Source organism: Drosophila sulfurigaster, chromosome 2L, assembly GCF_023558435.1.
Source record: "Drosophila sulfurigaster albostrigata strain 15112-1811.04 chromosome 2L, ASM2355843v2, whole genome shotgun sequence".
In the NCBI taxonomy this organism is placed as follows: domain Eukaryota; kingdom Metazoa; phylum Arthropoda; class Insecta; order Diptera; family Drosophilidae; genus Drosophila; species Drosophila sulfurigaster.
In genome coordinates this window covers 12276525-12299157 of record NC_084881.1, presented here as the reverse complement: position 1 = coordinate 12299157, position 22633 = coordinate 12276525, and the positions used below count along the sequence as shown (strand labels likewise).

The 22633-nt window shown below is 34.6% G+C and overlaps 2 protein-coding genes and 2 long non-coding RNA genes across 4 annotated transcripts; all 4 read left to right on the top strand.

The window, feature by feature from the left end:
• Positions 1-2553: 2553 nt before the first annotated feature.
• LOC133835291 (uncharacterized) lies at positions 2554-4061 on the top strand. The gene is made up of 3 exons (XR_009893543.1): positions 2554-2770; positions 2830-3967; positions 4036-4061. It is a non-coding gene; the product is annotated as an uncharacterized LOC133835291 (long non-coding RNA).
• A 12300-nt stretch (positions 4062-16361) lies between these two features.
• Positions 16362-16797, top strand: LOC133850689 (uncharacterized). The gene is made up of 2 exons (XR_009895682.1): positions 16362-16451; positions 16521-16797. It is a non-coding gene; the product is annotated as an uncharacterized LOC133850689 (long non-coding RNA).
• A 157-nt stretch (positions 16798-16954) lies between these two features.
• LOC133850688 (ficolin-1-like) lies at positions 16955-17953 on the top strand. The gene is made up of 2 exons (XM_062286850.1): positions 16955-17701; positions 17774-17953. Exons 1-2 carry the CDS (start codon positions 17433-17435, stop codon positions 17877-17879), a joined length of 375 nt encoding a protein of 124 aa, XP_062142834.1. The 5' UTR covers positions 16955-17432; the 3' UTR covers positions 17880-17953.
• Positions 17954-19254: 1301 nt separating this feature from the next.
• LOC133835268 (uncharacterized) lies at positions 19255-20459 on the top strand. Its single transcript, XM_062265261.1, has 3 exons — positions 19255-19428; positions 19484-19825; positions 19883-20459. Exons 1-3 carry the CDS (start codon positions 19298-19300, stop codon positions 20442-20444), a joined length of 1035 nt encoding a protein of 344 aa, XP_062121245.1. The 5' UTR covers positions 19255-19297; the 3' UTR covers positions 20445-20459.
• The last annotated feature ends 2174 nt before the right edge of the window (positions 20460-22633 follow it).

The window sequence follows — 22633 nt, the reverse complement described above, 5'->3', positions numbered from 1 at the left end:
AAGACTAATCAAGAATGAATAGAATTATGGATTTGATTGAAGAAATTATTGTTAGGATTTAATTTTGAGATACTATTTAATTTATATTTTGATTTTTATTGATTTCTATCTTGATCTTTGAACAATTTTTTTCTTTGGGTACAAAATGTTTTGAAGCTTTATTGCTTTAGAGGGGGAAAAAAGGGACAATTGCCTACATAAAAGAATGTAAAAAAGAATATACTTTTAAAATTTGGAGTCCGTTTTTTTTCTTCTTTATATACAATCTGTCTGTTTAGACAATAAGTAAATTGTATAATTAATTAATGTTAAATTATCAGAAATATCAGTTTTCCAATGAACCCTGCTAATTATTTTCCATATAACACAGCAGACTGTGCTTTATGAATCAGTAAAAGAAAATACACATTTTATTTATTACCCAACATTGGCTACCACAAAATAATCTGCATTAAATTCTAGTCGCTGTCTTTGTTCATCGCAACGATAATAATATATTGCTAAAAACAAAAAAAAAGAATGCAAAATCCGCTTGTCACAATTGACAATTCTTTTTTATGCCGCTGGATTAACGATGCTCTGATATATTCAACACAACGATGGCAAAAACTTCGATGACGCCATCAACATCGACATCAACATCGACAGCGACATTGAGCATGTGGTTTCCGCTTCCCGTTTGTGGTCATCAGCTAAGCTCTGCTATTGTAATTCCTTTTTTTTTGTTAGTATGTTGATTTTTGTTAAAGTTTTTTGCATTGCAAAAGCAACAACAACAAGAACTTCCTGCTACAAACACTCAGCTCAACTCAACTCGAGTCGGATAGAGCCGGAATAGTAAGAGATGTTTCCTTCTAATCCTCATCCTTGGACTACGCTCGCTTAAGCTGGCTACAAGAAGTTACTCGACTGCATTTCCTGCTGCAAAATGTTGCATTTCCTACAAGCTGGACATCATGAGAGCAGCAGAGGAAACGAAACAAGTTCGTTTGCTTTGCTTTGCGCTATTCGGATGGACTTGTTTCGGTGATTAAGTTTGCCAATTTGTTCCACTTTGACAGAGTTAAACCAATAAGCTATAAGCTAAGCCAGTCTATCTATCCTTTGTATGCGATGCTCTCTTTTGACAGCACCACGGGGCGAATGAGCAATACTTTCAATGAAGCTCGCTTCAAGGCATTTTCTAGCAGTTAATTGTTGAACGCAACAAAAACAGTTTTGAAGTCTAAATAACAACTATAATCTACGTGCGATTAACAAGTCGAAAAGCTTTCAAGAAATTTTCGCACAAAACTTGACCGTTGAGTACGTAAACACTTTGCTCTTGTTTTTCTTTCTTTCTGTTTAGCTTTTAAACTGTCAAGAATATAAAGGAGAATGCGATGTGGGGAGATGTTTGTTAGTCGCATTTCGTGGAGTATTAAAAATGAAATAGAATGAAACTGTGGCAAAGCACTCTCTCCCCGACCAGACTAATCCTGCACTTTGGGTTAACTAAAAACTAAAAAGCAAACGATGCTGTGGCGGCATGCAAATGCACCGGCAACAGCAACAGCAATAGAAGCAGAAGCAGAAGCAGTCAACATGGCGTATACGTAATTTGCATTACAATGTACAAAGTACAGCCAGAACAATTGTCCACATTTCTCCTCCCATGAGGTGCACATCTCGTTCTCTCATCGTCCTTTCCACATTTCCACATTCACTGCTGCTGCTGCTGCTGCTGCAAGGTGTGTAATTTTGATAGCGTCACACAAAGCGCCATAACCGAGCGGGGGAATTGCAAAAGCAATTGCGGAGTGCGACGATGGAAAGGGGCAGGGGAGACCGAGGCTGGCCAACGCTGCATTTCAATTGTAATAACAATAATTGTTTGCTTCAAGCCACGAAACCCAACCGCAGCTCCGCCTCCGTCTCCATCTCCTTCTCCACTCTCTGTGGCATTGTTCTTGAGCATTAGAATATTTGGTAACCACAAACTCGACACTGCATTAAAGTGCAAACTGCACTTTCGGGGTTGAACATTCCGCTAAATCCAATTGAAAGTAATCCCCTCAAATCAAGAGAACAGCCAGTGTTGGTTATATAATTGATCAGTTAATCAGTTTTGGCTTTGATGATACCCACTTTGATACACTCGTTAAGCGCGTTAAAGCGAAATATTCGTATATGTAGTAGAGATTTTTATACCCGCTACCCATAGAAGGTAAAACTCAATTATACTCTTATTAACTTAATCAAGTTGTTTTTAAATTTGCTAACCAAATAGTTGTCAGCATTTATATATTAATAAAAACTCAGTCCCATTGTCGTTTCGAAAGTATTCGAGCATAATTTCGAGTACTTCGGAGATTGACCCCACTGTCAACACGCGACTAAAAGAAATTAAAAACAATGTTGTTGTCGATGGGTCTTCAAGAAGAAAACAAAACAGAACCTATTGCTATATATTTCTTATATTTTTATTTTATTTATTTTTTCGAAATTAAAAAAAATTCCAGACAATCATCCGACATTGAAATCTCTTCCGCCGAGTCAAGGCCGAGACTCTAGATTATCATTACTTGACCTCTCTCGTTCAGATCTATTGAGCGGAATCCACATCCGCTTCAGACATTCAATTACTTTAACGAAATAACGAAATTCAGTTCCAAATTTATTTTGTTTGCCGGCAGTCGAAACATTTAAAATGGGCAGAATAAAACTTAACGGAGTTTTCTTACTGATGATCCTTCAAATATTCTTGGTGGCTACAACAACTGGAGATGAAGTGAGATCAAAGACATAATACTAAGAAGAATAAGGAGTGATTAATTTTCTTCCTATCAGACGTGTGAATCAGATCGAAAAATGGAAGAACAGTGCCGGCTTCATAACTACAAGACTGTTAAACCTTTGCTAGATTACTTCAGGCAGGTTAGAAATGAGTTAGAACAAAGTGAAACTAAGGAAAAGCAGATAAGTGAATTAAATTCTGATCTAATGGAAAAATATCATGAAATTGTAAGAATTCATGAAACATTCGTGAAGGAGGCATTTCTATTAAATGAGTATAAAAACAAAGTAATCAAAGGGGAAAACGATTTGCAATTGTGTCAAAATAAATTTGATAAATCTGAATCTGAAATTAATTCATTAAAAGAACAACTAACAGATAAATCCACCAACTTAGAAACTTGTCAAGTTCAATTAAAATCTGTTAATTCTGGATTAATTGAAAAAGATGAAAATATAAAAAGATTTAGTGAGAATAATACAGAACATCAGAAAACACTTGAGTTGGAATTAGAGAAAAGTAAATCTATAATAATAAAGCATGAAAATGATATTAAGTTATGTCGCTCAAAAATCAACAAATTAAATAGGACATCAGAGAACATTAGAGAAGAACAGAAAAAGATTCAATTGAAATTAAATGAATGTGAAACTAAGATTAGTCAATCTGAACTCTATAAATTAAGTCCCACAACATGCATCCCATTCGAGAAGATCCAGGAGTTCATCAACTCAATGTCTCTGGCATAGGTTTATTCAATGTATTGTGCGATAGTCAGTTAGCTGGACCTGGATGGATTGTAATACAACAACGAGTTGGGGGAAATGAGAATTTCAATAGGGATTGGGCAACGTATCGCAAAGGTTTCGGTTCTTTTGAAAGTGATTTCTTTCTTGGATTAGAGAAATTACATCGTATGACGAGCTTGCAGCGTTTCGAACTTTACATACATATGGTTCCTCGCAGAGGAAGAACCTACAAAGCTCGTTATGACGACTTTAAAATATCAGATGAAGATAATGGATATGCACTGAGTTTGGGTAAATTCAATGGAACTATTTTTGGGAGTGGCATGAAACACAGTGAAAACATGAAATTCACAACATTCGATCACGACAACGACAAAGATGATGATGATAATTGCGCAGTCTATGGTGAAAGTGGCTGGTGGTACGATTATTGTTCTCATTGGTAAATATTGCAAATTTTATTTTCGAAGGAATTCACATAATTATATATTTTTGTTGTTTCTTATGCAGTCATTTATATGCACCAATTCCATGTTCCAATGAGTTAGTTTTCTTTAATGAAGTTAAGATGCTAATTCGCCCCAAAGATGCGATGAAGAAGTGATAAACTGAAAAGCTGAAATTCCCAATATTATGTAATAATTTATTTATAATTGGTTCATTAAGAAATTGCGTTCTGAAAAATAAAACGATCGACTATTTAATGCAGCGATTTATTTTTTGAATGCAAATATTTCAGTTTTTATTGCATTTATTGTATGTTTTGATGTAGCAAATTTTAAATCTTTACACGCTTTCAAATTTATGATTATCCGTCGAACCTTCAGTCGAACCTTGAATATTAATGTAATTTAAGAATTGATCTACACATACTCGTTTCTTATCTAAACATAAATGATTCAGTTTTGTTACTAATAATACATTAAAAATTTTATTTTTGCAACATAAGTTGATGGTAAGGTAATAATAATTACACAAAGCAGTGTATTATAGTGGGTGCTATAAGTGTATTTATATTCTTCTTATTAGACAGATGAATTCGACCAACAAATGGAAGAACAGTGTCAGATTTATAACTATACAAGTCGAGTGTGCTCGACTGTGAGATACCCGCTACCCATTTTGAAACCAAAGTATTGCGGAACAGACGGAATTGGCGAGATCGTCTCGGCTGTTGATGCTGATCAAGAATATACATATTATATAGTTTATAGGGTCGTAGATACCTCCTTCTACCTGTTACATGCATTGCCTGTCGGCACAAAGTTATAATACCCTTCTACCCTATCGGTAGCGGGTATAAAAATGCAAAAGCTGTTTCATTCCCTGAGGCTGCAAGCGATTATATTCTGCTTCACGCTTCGAGGAGATTTTCAATTATAATATCTGAAGTGCGAAAGGCAGAGAACAAGAGACAAAGGTGACAATTTCCACGTTGTTTTATGCAACAACTTTTTAATTGCCATATGCTAATGGAGTAGAGACAGACTGACGCACACACCCACACACACACACACAATGCGTAATTAGTTGATATACAATTTAATAAAGTCATAATTATGACAAAGACGAAGAATAGAGAACGAGTTGCGTCAACTTTTTGATTGACTTTAAATGTAGCCACAAAACGTTTGACCAAAAACAGGGCAAAAGTCAAGTGAGTTAGAGAGGGAGAGGGAGAGGAAGAGAGAGAGAGAGAGAGAGAAACCACAACGATTGTCCAACAAGTTGTCACACTGAAGCATTTGGCGACTCGAAATCTGCAAACACAAAACATGTTTAGCTGCCTTAAATTAAAATGTTTCGAACCCTTTCTCTCTCTCAGTCTCTCTCTCTCTCTGTTTGGTAAGAACAGCAAGCGAAACAGCTGAGAATGAAACACGTTTGAGTGACATTTTGAGTGCTTTGGCATGGAATGGAAATGGAACGAAACACGCTCAGCATTTGTACAGACATGTGTGTGTGTGTGTGTGCGTGAGTGTTGTGTACGTGTGTGTGTGTGCAGGTGTGTGTGTGTGTGTGTTAGGCCTTCTACTGTCTGCTGTCTTGTGTCTTCTGGCCATGCATTTATGCCATTGTTATTGCCGAGTTGGGAATCCCAGCAACAACAACTACAACAACAACAGTGTTTGAGGGGGCGACGCTGTCAAAGGAATGATTGATACACTGCTCGACGATTGACTGACTGCACTTCAGTACGCTCTGCCTGCGATTTGCTGGCGATTATGTTTTATATCGCAGTAAAAGAAAGCACACACAGAGAGAGAGAGAGATATATAGTGAGAGATAGAGAGAGAGAGCAAATATGGGAACAAACTCTTTATGAACTGCCATGATTGATAGAAGTGCTGCTCAGTTGCAGCATTAGAAACCATGAAGTGGAAGGCAAGTGTGCAAATAAAATAAAGGTTTATGCTTCACATTGTCGAACACAGTGTTTCAAAAGTAATTTCATTTAATCAATTATATAGGAGAAATATTCAATGATTGTTGAAATGAAAGTACAATCTATCAAATATATTTAAAGTATGTACTTAAAAAGTACTTTAAATTACTAAATACTATATGTCAATAAAGAAAGCAATATAAGAATCAATGTGGAACAGTGCTTAAAACCTAATTTATAATAAACAAGCATATAATTGATATATTGAATGATTGTCGAAAAGAAAATACAATTATTTATGTTTAGAGTGCATAAAACATAGTTCAAACTAAGAAAATAAATTTTAGTGCCTCGAATTCGAAAATATAAATCAAGACAGCAATGTATGAATCATTGCGGAACAATACTAAGAAGTTGTTTAAATTACTCCAAATTACGAAGTAATTTAAAATAATTAAACATATAGGTGAAATATTCAATGATTGTCGAAACGAAAATAGAAACCAAGAAATATATTTAGAGTATATTAATAATATGAATTAAGAAACCAATTGCAATATCATTGTGGAAGTACATCACTTAAAGTAATCTCATAATAATATACAGCAAATGTACTAAAATATACTGAAAGTCATATGTGGTATATCTTTGAAGTACCACAATCCGAAATATACCACAGATGACAAAATATACCAGATTGTCAGCCAAAGCAGTTAACATAAAACTCGATTGCCATTAATTTAAATTTACAGCTAATATTAAAGCAGAATCGACAAATGCAATATATTAAATAAATCAAACTAATCGTGTTCAGATTCAAATTTAAAGCGATTCTTGAAATATAAACTATAAATTATGAAAGATTGTCGAGCGATGCGTAAAAAGTAATTTAAATTTGTCAACAAATTATTCAAAAAGAGCTTGAAGATGGCGCTTGAAATGACAATACAAACACATTACAAACGAAAAAAAGTAGTTGAAGTAAATTAAAACAATCTCTGCAAAACTTGAAAGTGGATATTTAATTAGGAAATATAATTGAGAAAGAAATGTTGGATTACACTTATCTTCAAGTGAATAAATTATGAATTCAAAATTATATTTCAATGCATGGAAAAACTATTTAGTTTAAATGCAGCTATCGACTATTGATACATATCTTCGTATGAATTCAGAAAGGTTCATTTATAGATGCATAACTCATTCAAATTATTAAACAATGAAAGTTGCTTAAACATACATATAATGAAATTTTATGTTGACGATTTTAAGCAATTATATAGTGTAGAGAACCAACAAATAGCTATTAATAAATAAGAATTAAATAGATATTTAAAATCGATAATAAGAAGAAGTTACGATAAGAAGAAGTTACTGACAAAAAGTATTTTCTTTTGAATACAATATAAATTAAAAATTGCATTGGGGGAAAGGAGTAAAGGAGAAAAATATATCGTTTATCTGCTGCAATCAATTATTTACCATCTCATATTTAAATACAAACTACTTAAATCGATAAAGTTAAGTAAATCAATTTGTAATCGACTTGAAATAACATGTTGTAATGCTATGAATAATAGCTTTAAGTATAGTCGTGTAACAAAGAGTTCTTCTTCTTCTTATTTATAATTAATTATTGATTCAGCTTGCATAAATTCATATAACATTGACGTTATAGTATTTGTGATACATGTCCGTTATTTCATTATTTATTGCAAATCGATCGAGCTGTCAGATTAGCTTCGATTGATAATCCCATAATGGACCAAGATGCGTCCACTGTGAACATTGTGGAGAGTATCTCAAATAGTCGTTTATCCACTCTTATGGACGTTTCTTTTTTTCTGGCTTGCCTAGAATTGTCAACGTACTCGAACTAACTGTAAATGATGTTTCCCTCAATGCCTCGATGCACTCACTCTACGAGATTGTCGCCTGAGCTCAGACAGGAGGGAAGCTAAGTGGGAGGGAGAGGGGGAGACAGTTTGTTTTTGACGTTGGTGCGTTGGCACTAATGTCTTTTTCTTGCTCGTTTGTTTGCCGCACTCACAGTCACAGTCACAATCACACATACAAACACACACACACATTCACACACTCATATGTGGCCTTTGGCATTTTGTCAATCGACTAACAAAACGAATTGCACCACGACGAGTTTGGCGTCAGCTGCCCGTGAGGCAAAGTGGCAAGGTGGCAAGGTGGCAAGGTGGCAAGGTGGCAAGTGGATTGCAGCCAGGTACGCGCCCAACTATTGCCATCTCTTTTGCACCTTGTATCTGTATCTGTATCTGTATCTGTTAGTGTTGCTCTAGTTGTATCTTTCTATGTATTCGTTACTTTCAGTCGCTCTGCTGGGCTATTGTTTTGATTGTTTGCCATTGCCGTCGATGGCCCCAAGCATTCAAGCAGCAAAAAGGCCATAAAACAGACAATTGACACGGCTCTGGATCAGAATATGCAACATTCCGATGACCTGCACTTCTATTTGCCATTTATCACACTTTAATTCAACTATAATCAAATAGTATACAAAATAAATCAATTGGAAAACAATGCGAAATTCAATTTGAAACGCACATCAAAGAAATATTTGTATTCAATAAATAATTGTTGAACTCAAAGTTAGCAATAGAATAAACTTTTAAACCGGAAGTCTTTGCAGTCAGTACTTTAACATAGAAATAAGTTGGTGTTCATTTTAAATATATCTAAATATTATAAATAAAGAAAGAAATAGAATAAACGCTTTCTGATTTAGTATTGTTATTGTTAGCTTATTCTAATTTCTTTTTCTGATTCAAGTCTCTTAAAAAACTGAAGTTTTCTCTCTTTATATTTGATAATATGCTCCACTTTAAATTGCTGTTCAGTTGTTTAGCTAACTCTGATTCATTTGGACACAATCAGTCTAATCAAACGAACTCTAAATGAAGCAAACTCAAAATTTGCATCGACAAGCTGACCACTTTGCTCTCACAATTATGCAACACACAATCCGACTGCCTTGAGGGTAACATGCCAGACTCTCAATGCCATTAGGAGAACGTGCCAAAGCCAGCATATTGTTGACCAGGCTGCAATTGCAGACGGAAGTTGAATTTTAAAGGTATTAAGTATTAACTAGAAGTACTTTTATATTTTACATCACTTATGTAGTGGGAGGAATGGCTAATCTAACATCTCTCTCGTGGTGTTAGTTGTGATCTTGTAGTGTACCAAAACCTTTTCAGACTTTAAAAGGCACTGATTGTCCGTTATCGAGCTTGGTAGGTTGCGTATTCTTGCTATGTTCGGTTCTAGCTCGTCGGATTGATCGGCGTCCTTCCTCACTCGATCACTTGCGGCTACGCTAACACATGCAAATAGTAATACGCAAACGGAATGTATTGGAATATACACAAAAAAAGCTTTAAAGAAAATAAAATGAAGAATTAAACAAGAAATTAGAGGAATCTAGATGTTAAGTTCCTCATCTCTACCCTCCCGATCATGGTAACTGTCGATTTTTTTTTTAGTTACCCCTAATTTAGTTCATATTTCATTTTTTATATACTCGACTTCTTTTCTTCGTTTACTTATAAAGTACTTTATGTGATTTGTTTAATTATAAGTGAATTCATCATACTCCGATTGTTACATACATATATGAAATGATTAAGAATATTTACAAAATGACTTCAAGTCTGAGGCGTACTCGGGACAAATTCATTTAACCCATTGGCACATTTATATAATCATTTGTATCATAAAATATACCATTTGTAACTTGTACTTTTTAAAGTAACTTACTCAGATGTCGTTTTCTTACGGTCGTGGTACCATGACGAAGATAAGTGCCGAATAAATTACGATGATAATGTGCTATATGAAAAAATATACAGATGATTAATATAAATGCACCAAAAATCAGAATTATTTCAATTTGTTGTATCCACGAGTATGCCTCAACAATTTTCTATTACAATTATTGCTTTTATGTTTACTAATTTAGCAAACAATTATGGATTGATTGATACTATATAAAAAGAATTTATTGTTGTTGCATTGTGGATTGTTGTACTGTTGTTGTACAACGAGCTACTCATCCAGTGTATTCCTGGTCTTTAGGCACAAACGATCCATTAATAATCAAGGTAATGCCAGGCCGTGATCTTTGTGTGTATGTGGTGGACCGTCAGAATCAGAGTCTGTAAATTCGGTTGCCGAGAGACAATAAATACGTCTACTTTGTCTAATTGATATTGGTTATCACTGCACTCACAATTATTTTTCATCTCTACTGCTAAGCTTTCGACTGTACGCCACTGCCCAGCATGGTAAGCCGAGCTTTTGCAAAAGCTTTGCGAAGACAGTGATAAGCAAGTGCAGATAGTGAGATGACTAAAGTAGCGTCAATATTTAGAACAGCAAAAAACAAAAAGTTGGGAAATTTGAAACTCTTCTATTCAAATATATTGGTCGCTCACTAGAATCTCTTTATTTACTCTCACATCTCATTTCTCATATCTGTTTCAATTTTGTTCTTCCGAATACATAATTTTGAGTAATGCGATCAGTCCTGATGAATTTACACAATTCGCCTCCCACACTTAAATTATGATTTTTACCTTGTTTTTCCTTATTTCATTAATACATTTAATTAAAAAAGATTCAATTGAGAAATGTTCATATTTATACCTGCTACCCAAAGGGTAACTGCAGTAAATGTATGTGAAGAGTTATCTACGATCCCATAAAGTATATATATCCTTGATGAGCGTCAACGATTTAAAAACGTCCGTCTGTCTGTCTGTCTGTCTTTGCTGCTTTGACTGACAATCTGGTATGTTTAGTACTCTATGGCTAAGACCAAAAGAGTACGGTATTATTTTAAAAGAAAAACACCAAATTAATATACCATTAAAAATAATAAAATATACCAAAGCTATATTAATTAAATTTAGTACTATATCATTATATTATTTAGTACTATATCAGTATATTAATTCGGTATATTTAGAGAATAATAAGGCATTGTGTTACTCTTATTCAAAAGGGAAAAGAGTATGTCTCTCTCTCAAAAAAATTCCAGACAATCATCCGACATTGAAATCTCTTCTGCCGAGTCAAGGCCGAGACTCTAGATTATCATTACTTGACCTCTCTCGTTCAGATCTATTGAGCGGAATCCACATCCGCTTCAGACATTCAATGACTTTAACGAAATATTCAGTTCCAAATTTAATTTGTTTGCGGGCAGTCAAAACATTTAAAATGAGCAGAATAAATTTTAACGGAGTTTTGTTACTGATGGTCCTTCAAATATTCTTGGTGGCTACAACAACTGGAGATGAAGTGAGATCAAAGACATAATACTAAGAAGAATAAAGAGTGATTAAAGTGTATACGTTTTCTTCCTATCAGACATGTGAATCAGACCGAAAAATGGAAGAACAGTGCCGCCTTCATAACTACAAAACTGTTAAACCTTTGCTAGATTATTTCAGGCAGGTTAGAAATGAGATAGAACAAAGTGAAAATAAGGAAAAGCAGATAAGTGAATTAAATTCTGATCTTATGGAAAAATATCATGAAATTGTAAGAATTCATGAAACATTCGTGAAGGAGGCATTTCTATTAAATGAGTATAGAAACAAAGTAATCAAAGGGGAAAACGATTTGCAATTGTGTCAAAATAAAGTTGATAAATCTGAATCTGAAATTAATTCACAACAAAATATTATTCTTAAGTTAAAAGAACAACTAACAGATAAATCCACCAACTTAGAAAATAGTCAAGTTCAATTAAAATCTGTTAATTCTAGTTTAATTGAAAAAGATGAAAGATTTAGTGAGATTATTAAAAATAAGACAGAACATCAGAAAACACTAGAGTTGGAATTAGAGAAGTGTAAATCTATATTAATAAAGCATGAAAAAGATATTCAGTTATTTTCAGAAGTCAACAAATTAAATAGGACATCAGAGAACATTAGAGAAGAACAGAAAAAGATTCAATTGAAATTAACAGAAAGTGAAACTAAGCTAATAGATAAAGAAAATGAAACTAAGCTAAGCCAATCTGAATTTGATAAATTAACTCCCACAACATGCATTCCTTTCGGAGAAGATCCAGGAGTTCATCAACTCAATGTCTCTGGCATAGGTTTATTCAATGTTTTGTGCGATAGTCAGTTAGCTGGACCTGGATGGATTGTAATACAACAACGAGTTGGGGGAGATGAGAATTTCGATAGGGATTGGGCAATGTATCGCAAAGGTTTTGGTTCTCCTGAAAGTGATTTCTTTCTTGGATTAGAGAAATTACATCGTATCACGAGCTTGCAGCGTTTCGAACTTTACATACATTTGGTTGATGAGAATGGAAGTACCTTAGACGCTCGTTATGACGACTTCAAAATATCTGATGAAGATAATGGATATGCACTGAGTTTGGGTAAATTCAATGGAACTGCTGGGGATGGCATGAGATACTCTGAAAACATGAAATTCACAACATTCGATCAGGACAACGACAAACATGATGGTAATTGCGCAGCCTGGTTTAAAAGTGCCTGGTGGTACGAGTATTGTATTAGTAGGTAAATATTGCAAATTTTTATTTTCGAAGGAATACACATAATTAAAGATTTTTGTTGTTTATATTGGTGGGACACTCATAAGTACATTTTCCTTAATGAAGTTAAGATGCTAATTCGCCCCAAAGAAGCGGTGAAGAAGTGATAAACTGAAAAGCTGAAATTCCCATATTTGACTCAATTATGTAATCATTTATATATGTATAATTGGTGCATAAGAAATTGCGTTCTGAAAAAATAAAACGATCGACTATTTAATGCACTGACATGTCAAAACGCAATTGTAAACACAATTGCATTTCACACTTCGATCTTTGATTTCATCATTCGTTTTATATAAATATAAAGAAGCTATGTCCCACCACATATTCGTTTCTTTCTTACATTAGTTAATGGAAAGGTTATAATAATTCCACAAAGCAGTGTATTATAGTGGGTGCTATAAGTATATTTATTTTCCTCTTATTTGACAGATGAATTCGACCAACAAATGGAAGAACAGTGCCGGATTTATAACTATACAAGTAAGAAAGCTACAGTTGAGTGTGCTCGACTGTGAGATACCCGCTACCCATTTTGAAATCAAAATATTTCGGAACAGATCATCTCGACTGTTGATGCTGATTAAGAATATATATACTTTATGGGGCCGGAGCTGCCTTCTTTTACCTGTCACATAAATTTCCTGCCGGCACAAACATAATACCCTTCTAGCCTATGGGTAGCAGGTATAAAAACAGTTGTGAAATGTTCAAAGTTTTCAAATACAAATAAAAGAGATTGCAAGTAATAAGTTGGATCTTTACAGCTGCTGCTAATGATTATTAAAATAAATTTAAAGAGACCTTTGAAGAAAATTCCTCTTTTCAAGTCTAACAAGTTTATGAGAATAGTAAATTATAGAAAGTGTGGAAACAGGAAAAAAAAAAAATAAAAACTTCAAAATAAGCAAGTTTTACACTTCAAAATCAAAGCAACTACTATACTATACTAGATAGGAATACAAATATATGTACTTAAAAAAATGGCAAAATCTTCTTGCACAGGCGCTCTCAAGCCTGCCATCGTCTATCAGAAGTTAATGGTGGAAAACTTGACCGTTGTGCGTCTACGGCGAGCATTATCTAACCTACGAACTAACGTAAGCATTAATATGTATGTATATACTATAGGAAAATATAGTTCAAAATCTTCTTTGCTTAGAACTGGCGATGAACGCAAATTTGAGTGGAGCAGATTTAAGCTGCAGATGTGGAGCACGCCCATAAACATTTTCTCCAACTAAATATTCGAGTGCATGTGCGCAATAACGAAGACAAAGTCGAGAATCTGGGATCGAAGGAAACTGCGAACCTTGGAGTTGGCAGCGAGGTAGTTGAGGGAGCTGCCGGGGATGGTTTACCCACGACACCAACTGCGGAGCAACAGAAGGCTGCGGAGCGGGAGGAGTTAGTGAAGCGTTTGTCCAACAAGCGCAAACTGAATGCCAATGAAATTATCGAGCTGAGCATGGCCATTGATCATCGCATCACCATATTCGAGAAGCTCTTCTGCACAATACTATACACAAAAAAAACTTTATAGAAAATATAATTAAGAATTAAAAGAGATTCCGCGCCGACACACGCTTCAGTGGAGTTTCCTTCTAAGAAATTACCTAGAAGAGGAATCTAGATGTTAAGTTCCTCATCTCTACCCTCCCGATCATGGTAACTGTCGATTTTATTTTTATAAGTTACCCATAATTTAGTTCATATTTAATTTTTTTATCTATTCGACATCCTTCGTTTACTCGACTAACCATATTAAGAAAAATTAGCAATATAAGTGAATTCATGATACTCCAATGTAACAACATACTCGCATGATATGATTAAGAATTTTACAAAATGACTTCAAGTCTGAGGCGTACTCGGGACAAATTCATTTAACCCATTGGCACATTTATATAATCATTTGTATCATAAAATATACCATTTGTAACTTGTACTTTTTAAAGTAACTTACTCAGATGTCGTTTTCTTACGGTCGTGGTACCATGACGAAGATAAGTGCCGAATAAATTACGATGATAATGTGCTATATGAAAAAATATACAGATGATTAATATAAATGTACCAAAAATCAGAATTATTTCAATTTGTTGTATCCACGAGTATGCCTCAACAATTTTCTATTACAATTATTGCTTTTATGTTTACTAATTTAGTACAAAATAACAAGAAGATACAGACGATGAAATTCGTGTCGCTTCTCAGCAAATCATAGCAAGCAATTATGGATTGATTGATACTATATAAAAAGAATTTATTGTTGTTGCATTGTGGATTGTTGTACTGTTGTTGTACAACGAGTTACTCATCCAGTGTATGCCTGGTCTTCAGGCACATACGATCCATCAATAATCAATTTTATGCCAGGTCGTGATCTTTGTGTGTATGTATGTGGTGGACCGTCAGAATCAGAGTCTGTGGTGCTCCGATGAGCAGCCAACCTCGTGACTTTCAACCAAATTCGTGCACGCAATGGATTATTGATACTAGGGTTCACTAGGGTCACACAGCGCTCTATAGTTGTCATAGAGGTTGAATGGACCACTAGACAGAGACAATCATCCGTCGGTGCCGAGCTCGATTAGCCGAACTTGTATAATGAAGAGATATTGGTTATCACTGCACTCACAATTATTTCCACTTCATACCTGTATTAGTTTTCGAATTTATCACTGCACTATTCATTTATATACGTCAATCCTCGCATATATTCTCCCTATTGTGGGGGTGATCTGGTTTTCTCTGCCAGATTATAATATTGCAGAATCCGTGTAGTTATACAAATTCGGTTGCCGAGAGACAATAAATACGTCTACTTTGTCTAATTGATTTTCTCTACTTCTAAGCTTTCGACTGTACGCCACTGCCCAGCATGGTAAGCCGAGCTTTTGCAAAAGCTTTGCGAAGACAGTGATAAGCAAGTGCAGATAGTGAGATGACTAAAGTAGGGTGCGTCAATATTTAGAACAGCAAAAAACAAAAAGTTGAGAAATTTGAAACTCTTCTATTCAAATATATTGGTCGCTCACTAGAATCTCTTTATTTACTCTCACATCTCATTTCCCATATCTGTTTCAATTTGTTCTTCCGAATACATAATTTTGAGTAATGCGATCAGTCCCGATGAATTTACACAATTCGCCTCCCACACTTAAATTATGATTTTTACCTTGTTTTTCCTTATTTCCTTAATACATTTAAATAAAAAAGATTCAGTTGAGAAATGTTCATATTTATACCTGCTACCCTATGGGTAACTGCAGTAAATGTATGTGAAGAGTTATCTACGATCCCATAAAGTATATATATCCTTGATGAGCGTCAACCATTTAAAAATGTCCGTCTGTCTGTCTGTCTGTCTTAACTGCTTTGACTGACAATCTGGAATGTTTAGTACTCTATGGCTAAGACCAAAAGAGTACGGTATTATTTTAAAAGAAAAACACCAAATTAATATACCATTAAAAATACTAAAATATACCAAATCTATTTTAATTAAATTTAGTACTATATCAATATACCAAATATAGTTTTTGGTAGTTTTGTATATTAATTCGGTATATTTAGAGAATAATAAGGCATTGTGTTACTCTTATTCAAAAAGGGAAAAGAGTATCTCTCTCTCTCAAAAAAAATTCCAGACAATCATCCGACATTGAAATCTCTTCTGCCGACTGAGAATCTAGGCCGAGAGTCTAGGCTATCATTACTTGACCTCTCTCGTTCAGATCTATTGAGCGGAATCCGCATCCGCTTCAGACATTCAATGAGTTTAACGAAATAGTCAGTTTCAAATTCATTTTGTTTGCGGTCGATACATTTAAAATGGGCAGAATAAATTTTAACGGAGTTTTGTTACTGATGGTCCTTCAAATATTCTTGGTGGCTACAACAACTGGAGATGAAGTGAGATTAAAGACATAATACTAAGAACAATAAAGAGTGATTAAAGTGTATACGTTTTCTTCCTATCAGACATGTGAATCAGACCGAAAAATGGAAGAACAGTGCCGCCTTCATAACTACAAAACTGTTAAACCTTTGCTAGATTATTTCAGGCAGGTTAGAAATGAGATAGAACAAAGTGAAACTAAGGAAAAGCAGATAAGTGAATTAAATTCTGATCTTATGGAAAAATATCATGAAATTGTAAGAATTCATGAAACATTCGTGAAGGAGGCAGCTCTATTAAATGAGTATAAAACCAAAGTAATCAAAGGGGAAAACGATTTGCAATTGTGTCAAAATAAAGTTGATAAATCTGAATCTGAAATTAATTCACAACAAAATATTATTCTTAAGTTAAAAGAACAACTAACAGATAAATCCACCAACTTAGAAAATAGTCAAGTTCAATTAAAATCTGTTAATTCTAGTTTAATTGAAAAAGATGAAAGATTTAGTGAGATTATTAAAAATAAGACAGAACATCAGAAAACACTAGAGTTGGAATTAGAGAAGTGTAAATCTATATTAATAAAGCATGAAAAAGATATTCAGTTATGTCGTTCAGAAATCAACAAATTAAATACGACATCAGAGAACATTAGAGAAGAACAGAAAAAGATTCATTTGAAATTAAAAGAAAGTGAAACTAAGCTAATAGATAAAGTAAAGCAAAATCAGTTATGTCAATCTGAACTTGATAAATTAAGTCCCACAACATGTCTCCCTTTCGGAGATTATTCAGGAGTTCATCAACTCAATGTCTCTGGCATAGGTTTATTCAATGTTTTGTGCGATAGTCAGTTAGCTGGACCTGGATGGATTGTAATACAACAACGAGTTGGGGGAGATGAGAATTTCGATAGGGATTGGGCAACGTATCGCAGAGGTTTCGGTTCTTTTGAGGGTGATTTCTTTCTTGGATTAGAGAAATTACATCGTATGACGAGCTTGCAGCGTTTCGAACTTTACATACATTTGGTTGCTCGGAATGGAAGAGCCTACAACGTTCGTTATGACGACTTCAAAATATCTGATGAAGATAATGGATATGCACTGAGTTTGGGTAAATTCAATGGAACTATTAGGGATGGCATGAGATACAATGAAAACATGAAATTCTCAACATTCGATCACGACAACGACAAACATGATGGTAATTGCGCAGCCTTGTTTGAAAGTGCCTGGTGGTACGAGTATTGTATTACTAGGTAAATATTGCAAATTTTTATTTTCGAAGGAATACACATAATTAAAGATTTTTGTTGTTTCTTATGCAATAGTTTAAATGAACGTTATGAAGTTCTATATTGGTGGGACACTCATAAGTACATTTTACTTAAAGAAGTTAAGATGCTAATTCGCCCCAAAGAAGCGATGAAGAAGTGATAAACTGAAAAGCTGAAATTCCCATATTTGACTTAATTTTGTAATCATTTATATATAATTGGTGCATTAAGAAATAGCGTTCTGAAAAATAAAACAATCGACTATTTAATGCAGTGATTTATTTTTTGTATGGAAATGGATCAGTTTTTATTGCATTCAATTTATGTTTTGATGTAGCAAATTTTAAGTCTCTAAATGCTTTTAGTAGAGGTGCAAATACTTTAAACTCAGTGAACTTATGATTATCCTGTAGACATCCTTTCAGTCGAACCTTGAATATTAATGTAATTTAAGAATTGATCTAAGTTATCACCCAGCTAACATAACAAATCTTATTGGAAATATAAACACTTTAAATTTCTCACTTCAGCATATTTCCAATTAGTCCGATTCCAATTGCGCAGTCATTTTTGATGTAAACAATTATGCCTTAGCATAAACACAATTAACGTAAAGCCCAGATCATAGCGCGCAAACCTAAATGTAAACTCAACAGCGAATGCTGACATGTCAAAACGCAATTTTAAACACAATTGCATTTCACACTTCGATCTTTGATTTCATCATCCGTTTTATATAAATATAAAAGAAGCTTTGTCCCATCTTAACTGACTTGCAGCATATGTCCACTTTTGTACTTTAGTTTTATTTGATATCCGAATAAAGCGGAAGCTTGCAGCTCCCAAAAAAACAAATATATTTTCTTCTATTCAGTACAACTGAATTGATTAATTTCTACACATATTCGTTTCTTTCTTACATTAGTTAATGGAAAGGTAATAATAATTACACAAAGCAGTGTATTATAGTGGGTGCTATAAGTGTATTTATATTCTTCTTATTAGACAGATGAATTCGACCAACAAATGGAAGAACAGTGCCAGATTTATAACTGTACCAGTAAGAAAGCTACAGTCGAGTGTGCTCGACTGTGAGATACCCGCTACCCATTTTGAAACCAGAATATTGCGGAACAGACGGATATAGCTAGATCGCCTCGGCTGTTGATGCTGATCAAGAATATATATACTTTATGGGGCCGGAGCTGCCTTCTTCTACCTGTCACATAAATTTCCTGCCGGCACAAACATAATACCCTTCTAGCCTATGGGTAGCAGGTATTAAAACAGTTGTGAAATGTTTATAGTTTTCAAATACAAATAATATTAAAGAGATTGCAAGTAATAAATTGGTTCTTTACAGCTGCTGCTAATGATTATTAAAATAAATTTAAAGAGACCTTTGCAGAAAATTCCTTTTTTTCAAGTCCAACAAATTTATGAGAATAGTAAATTATAGAAAGTATAAAAACAGAGAAATAAAAACAAATAAATTTTACACTTCAAAATCAAAGCAACTACTGTAGAATTTATATACTAAATAGGAATACAAATATAAGTACTTAAACCAAACAAAAAATGGCAAAATCTTCTTGCACAGGCGCTCTCAAGCCTGCCATCGTCTATCAGAAGTTAATGGTGGAAAACTTGACCGTTGTGCGTCCGCCTATATTAAAGATCTATTACTGGGAGAGTTTCGATATAACAGGGTGAGTGAAGTGACGGAAATTAAAATATTTTACATCATTCCATCCTCTATCTTAGTCTCAACAAGAAACTGCGGTCTAATAAGAAGGAGCACGAACATGTTCTCACTATTCCGATACGTCAAATACAAAGTCAGCCGCTGAAGATGATCTTCTGGCTGCGGAACATGTCAGCGAAGCCCCTCAACATTAAACTGAGGCGTATTCAGAATTGTCAGTGCCAACCACAACAGACTCGAGTGGGGTTTAATCAGTTCCAAAAACTCTTCCATTGTCCACATCGTCGGCTCATTAATGTGAGCCAAGAAATTCTAAATATGCAACCAGATGAAGTGCTGCCTCTGAGCGTAACTGCTCAGTTCTATCTCTACGGCGAGCATTATCTAACCTACGAACTAACGTTAGTATTAATATCTATACATTATAGGAAAATATAGTGCAAATCTTCTTTGTTTATCACTGGCGATGAACGCAAATTCGAGTGGAGCTTTAAGCTACAGATTTCGGAATTTGATTTGGAGAAATGTTTGCTCACCAACGAGCTTCTGCCCATAAACATCAAACAATTTCAGCACATTACACAACCGATTTGGGTCCAGAATATAACCATGGCACATCTATCATTCGCCTTCTCATCACGTGAACGCAACTGCAAGTTGCACAACTCGAATTTAACAGTGCCTCGCCAAAGTGTTTGGCCTCTGCTCATTGAGTATCGTCCTCTGGACTATGACAATGAAATCGAAGGAAACTGCGAACCTTGCGGCGGAGTCGGCACCGATGTAGTTGAGGGAGCTGGCGGGGATGGTTTACCCACGACACCAACTGCGGAGCAACAGAAAGCTGCGGAGCGGGAGGAGTTAGTGAAGCGTTTGTCCAACAAGCGCAAACTGAATGCCAATGAAATTATCGAGCTGAGCATGGCCATTGATCATCGCATCACCATATTCGAGAAGCTCTTCTGCACAATACTATACACAAAAAAAAAAAACTTTATAGAAAATATAATTAAGAATTAAAAGAGATTCCGCGCCGACACACGCTTCAGTGGAGTTTCCTTCTAAGAAATTACCTAGAAGAGGAATCTTGATGTTAAGTTCCTCATCTCTACCCTCCCGACCATGGTAACTGTCGATTTTGTTTTTTATATGTTACCCATAATTTAGTTCATATTTAATTTTTTTTATCTATTCGACATCCTTCGTTTACTCGACTAACCATATTAAGAAAAATTAGCAATATAAGTGAATTCATGATACTCCAATGTAACAACATACTCGTATAGCATGATATGATTAAGAATATTTACAAAATGACTTCAAGTCTGAGGCGTACTCGGTACAAATTCATTTAACCCATTGGCACATTAATATAATCATTTGTATCATAAAATATACCATTTGTAACTTGTTCTTTTTAAAGTAACTTACTCAGATGTCGTTTTCTTACGGTCGTGGTACCATGACGAAGATAAGTGCCGAATAAATTACGATGATAATGTGCTATATGAAAAAATATACAGATGATTAATATAAATGTACCAAAAATCAGAATTATTTCAATTTGTTGTATCCACGAGTATGCCTCAACAATTTTCTATTACAATTATTGCTTTTATGTTTACTAATTTAGTACAAAATAACAAGAAGATACAGACGATGAAATTCGTGTCGCTTCTCAGCAAATCATAGCAAGCAATTATGGATTGATTGATACTATATAAAAAGAATTTATTGTTGTTGCATTGTGGATTGTTGTACTGTTGTTGTACAACGAGTTACTCATCCAGTGTATGCCTGGTCTTCAGGCACATACGATCCATCAATAATCAATTTTATGCCAGGTCGTGATCTTTGTGTGTATGTATGTGGTGGACCGTCAGAATCAGAGTCTGTGGTGCTCCGATGAGCAGCCAACCACGCTGTGACCTCCAACCAAATTCGTGCACGCAATGGATTATTGATACTAGGGTTCACTAGGGTCACACAGCGCTCTATAGTTGTCATAGAGGTTGAATGGACCACTAGACAGAGACAATCATCCGTCGGTGCCGAGCTCGATTAGCCGAACTTGTATAATGAAGAGATATTGGTTATCACTGCACTCACAATTATTTCCACTTCATACCTGTATTAGTTTTCGAATTTATCACTGCACTATTCATTTATATACGTCAATCCTCGCATATATTCTCCCTATTGTGGGGGTGATCTGGTTTTCTCTGCCAGATTATAATATTGCAGAATCCGTGTAGTTATACAAATTCGGTTGCCGAGAGACAATAAATACGTCTACTTTGTCTAATTGATTTTCTCTACTTCTAAGCTTTCGACTGTACGCCACTGCCCAGCATGGTAAGCCGAGCTTTTGCAAAAGCTTTGCGAAGACAGTGATAAGCAAGTGCAGATAGTGAGATGACTAAAGTAGGGTGCGTCAATATTTAGAACATCAAAAACAAAAAGTTGGGAAATTTGAAACTCATTTTTCTGTTTCAATTTTGTTCTTCCGAATACATAATTTTGAGTAATGCGATCATTCCTGATGAATTTACACAATTCGCCTCCCACACTTAAATTATGATTTTTACCTTGTTTTTCCTTATTTCATTAATACATTTAATTAAAAAAGATTCAGTTAAGAAATGTTCATATTTATACCTGCTACCAATAGGGTAACTTGCAGTAAATGTATGTGAAGAGTTATCTACGATCCCATAAAGTATATATATCCTTGATGAGCGTCAACCATTTAAAAATATCCGTCTGTCTGTCTGTCTGTCTTTGCTGCTTTGACTGACAATCTGAATGTTTAGTACTCTATGGCTAAGACCAAAAGAGTACGGTATTATTTTAAAAGAAAAACACCGAATTAATATACCATTAAAAATACTAAAATATACCAAAGCTATATTAATTAAATTTAGTACTATATCATTATATTATTTAGTACTATATCAGTATATTAATTCGGTATATTTAGAGAATAATAAGGCATTGTGTTACTCTTATTCAAAAGGGAAAAGAGTATCTCTCTCTCTCAAAAAATTCCAGACAATCATCCGACATTGAAATCTCTTCTGCCGAGACTCTAGATTATCATTACTTGACCTCTCTCGTTCAGATCTATTGAGCGGAATCCGCATCCGCTTCAGACATTCAATGAGTTTAACGAAATAGTCAGTTTCAAATTCATTTTGTTTGCGGTCGAT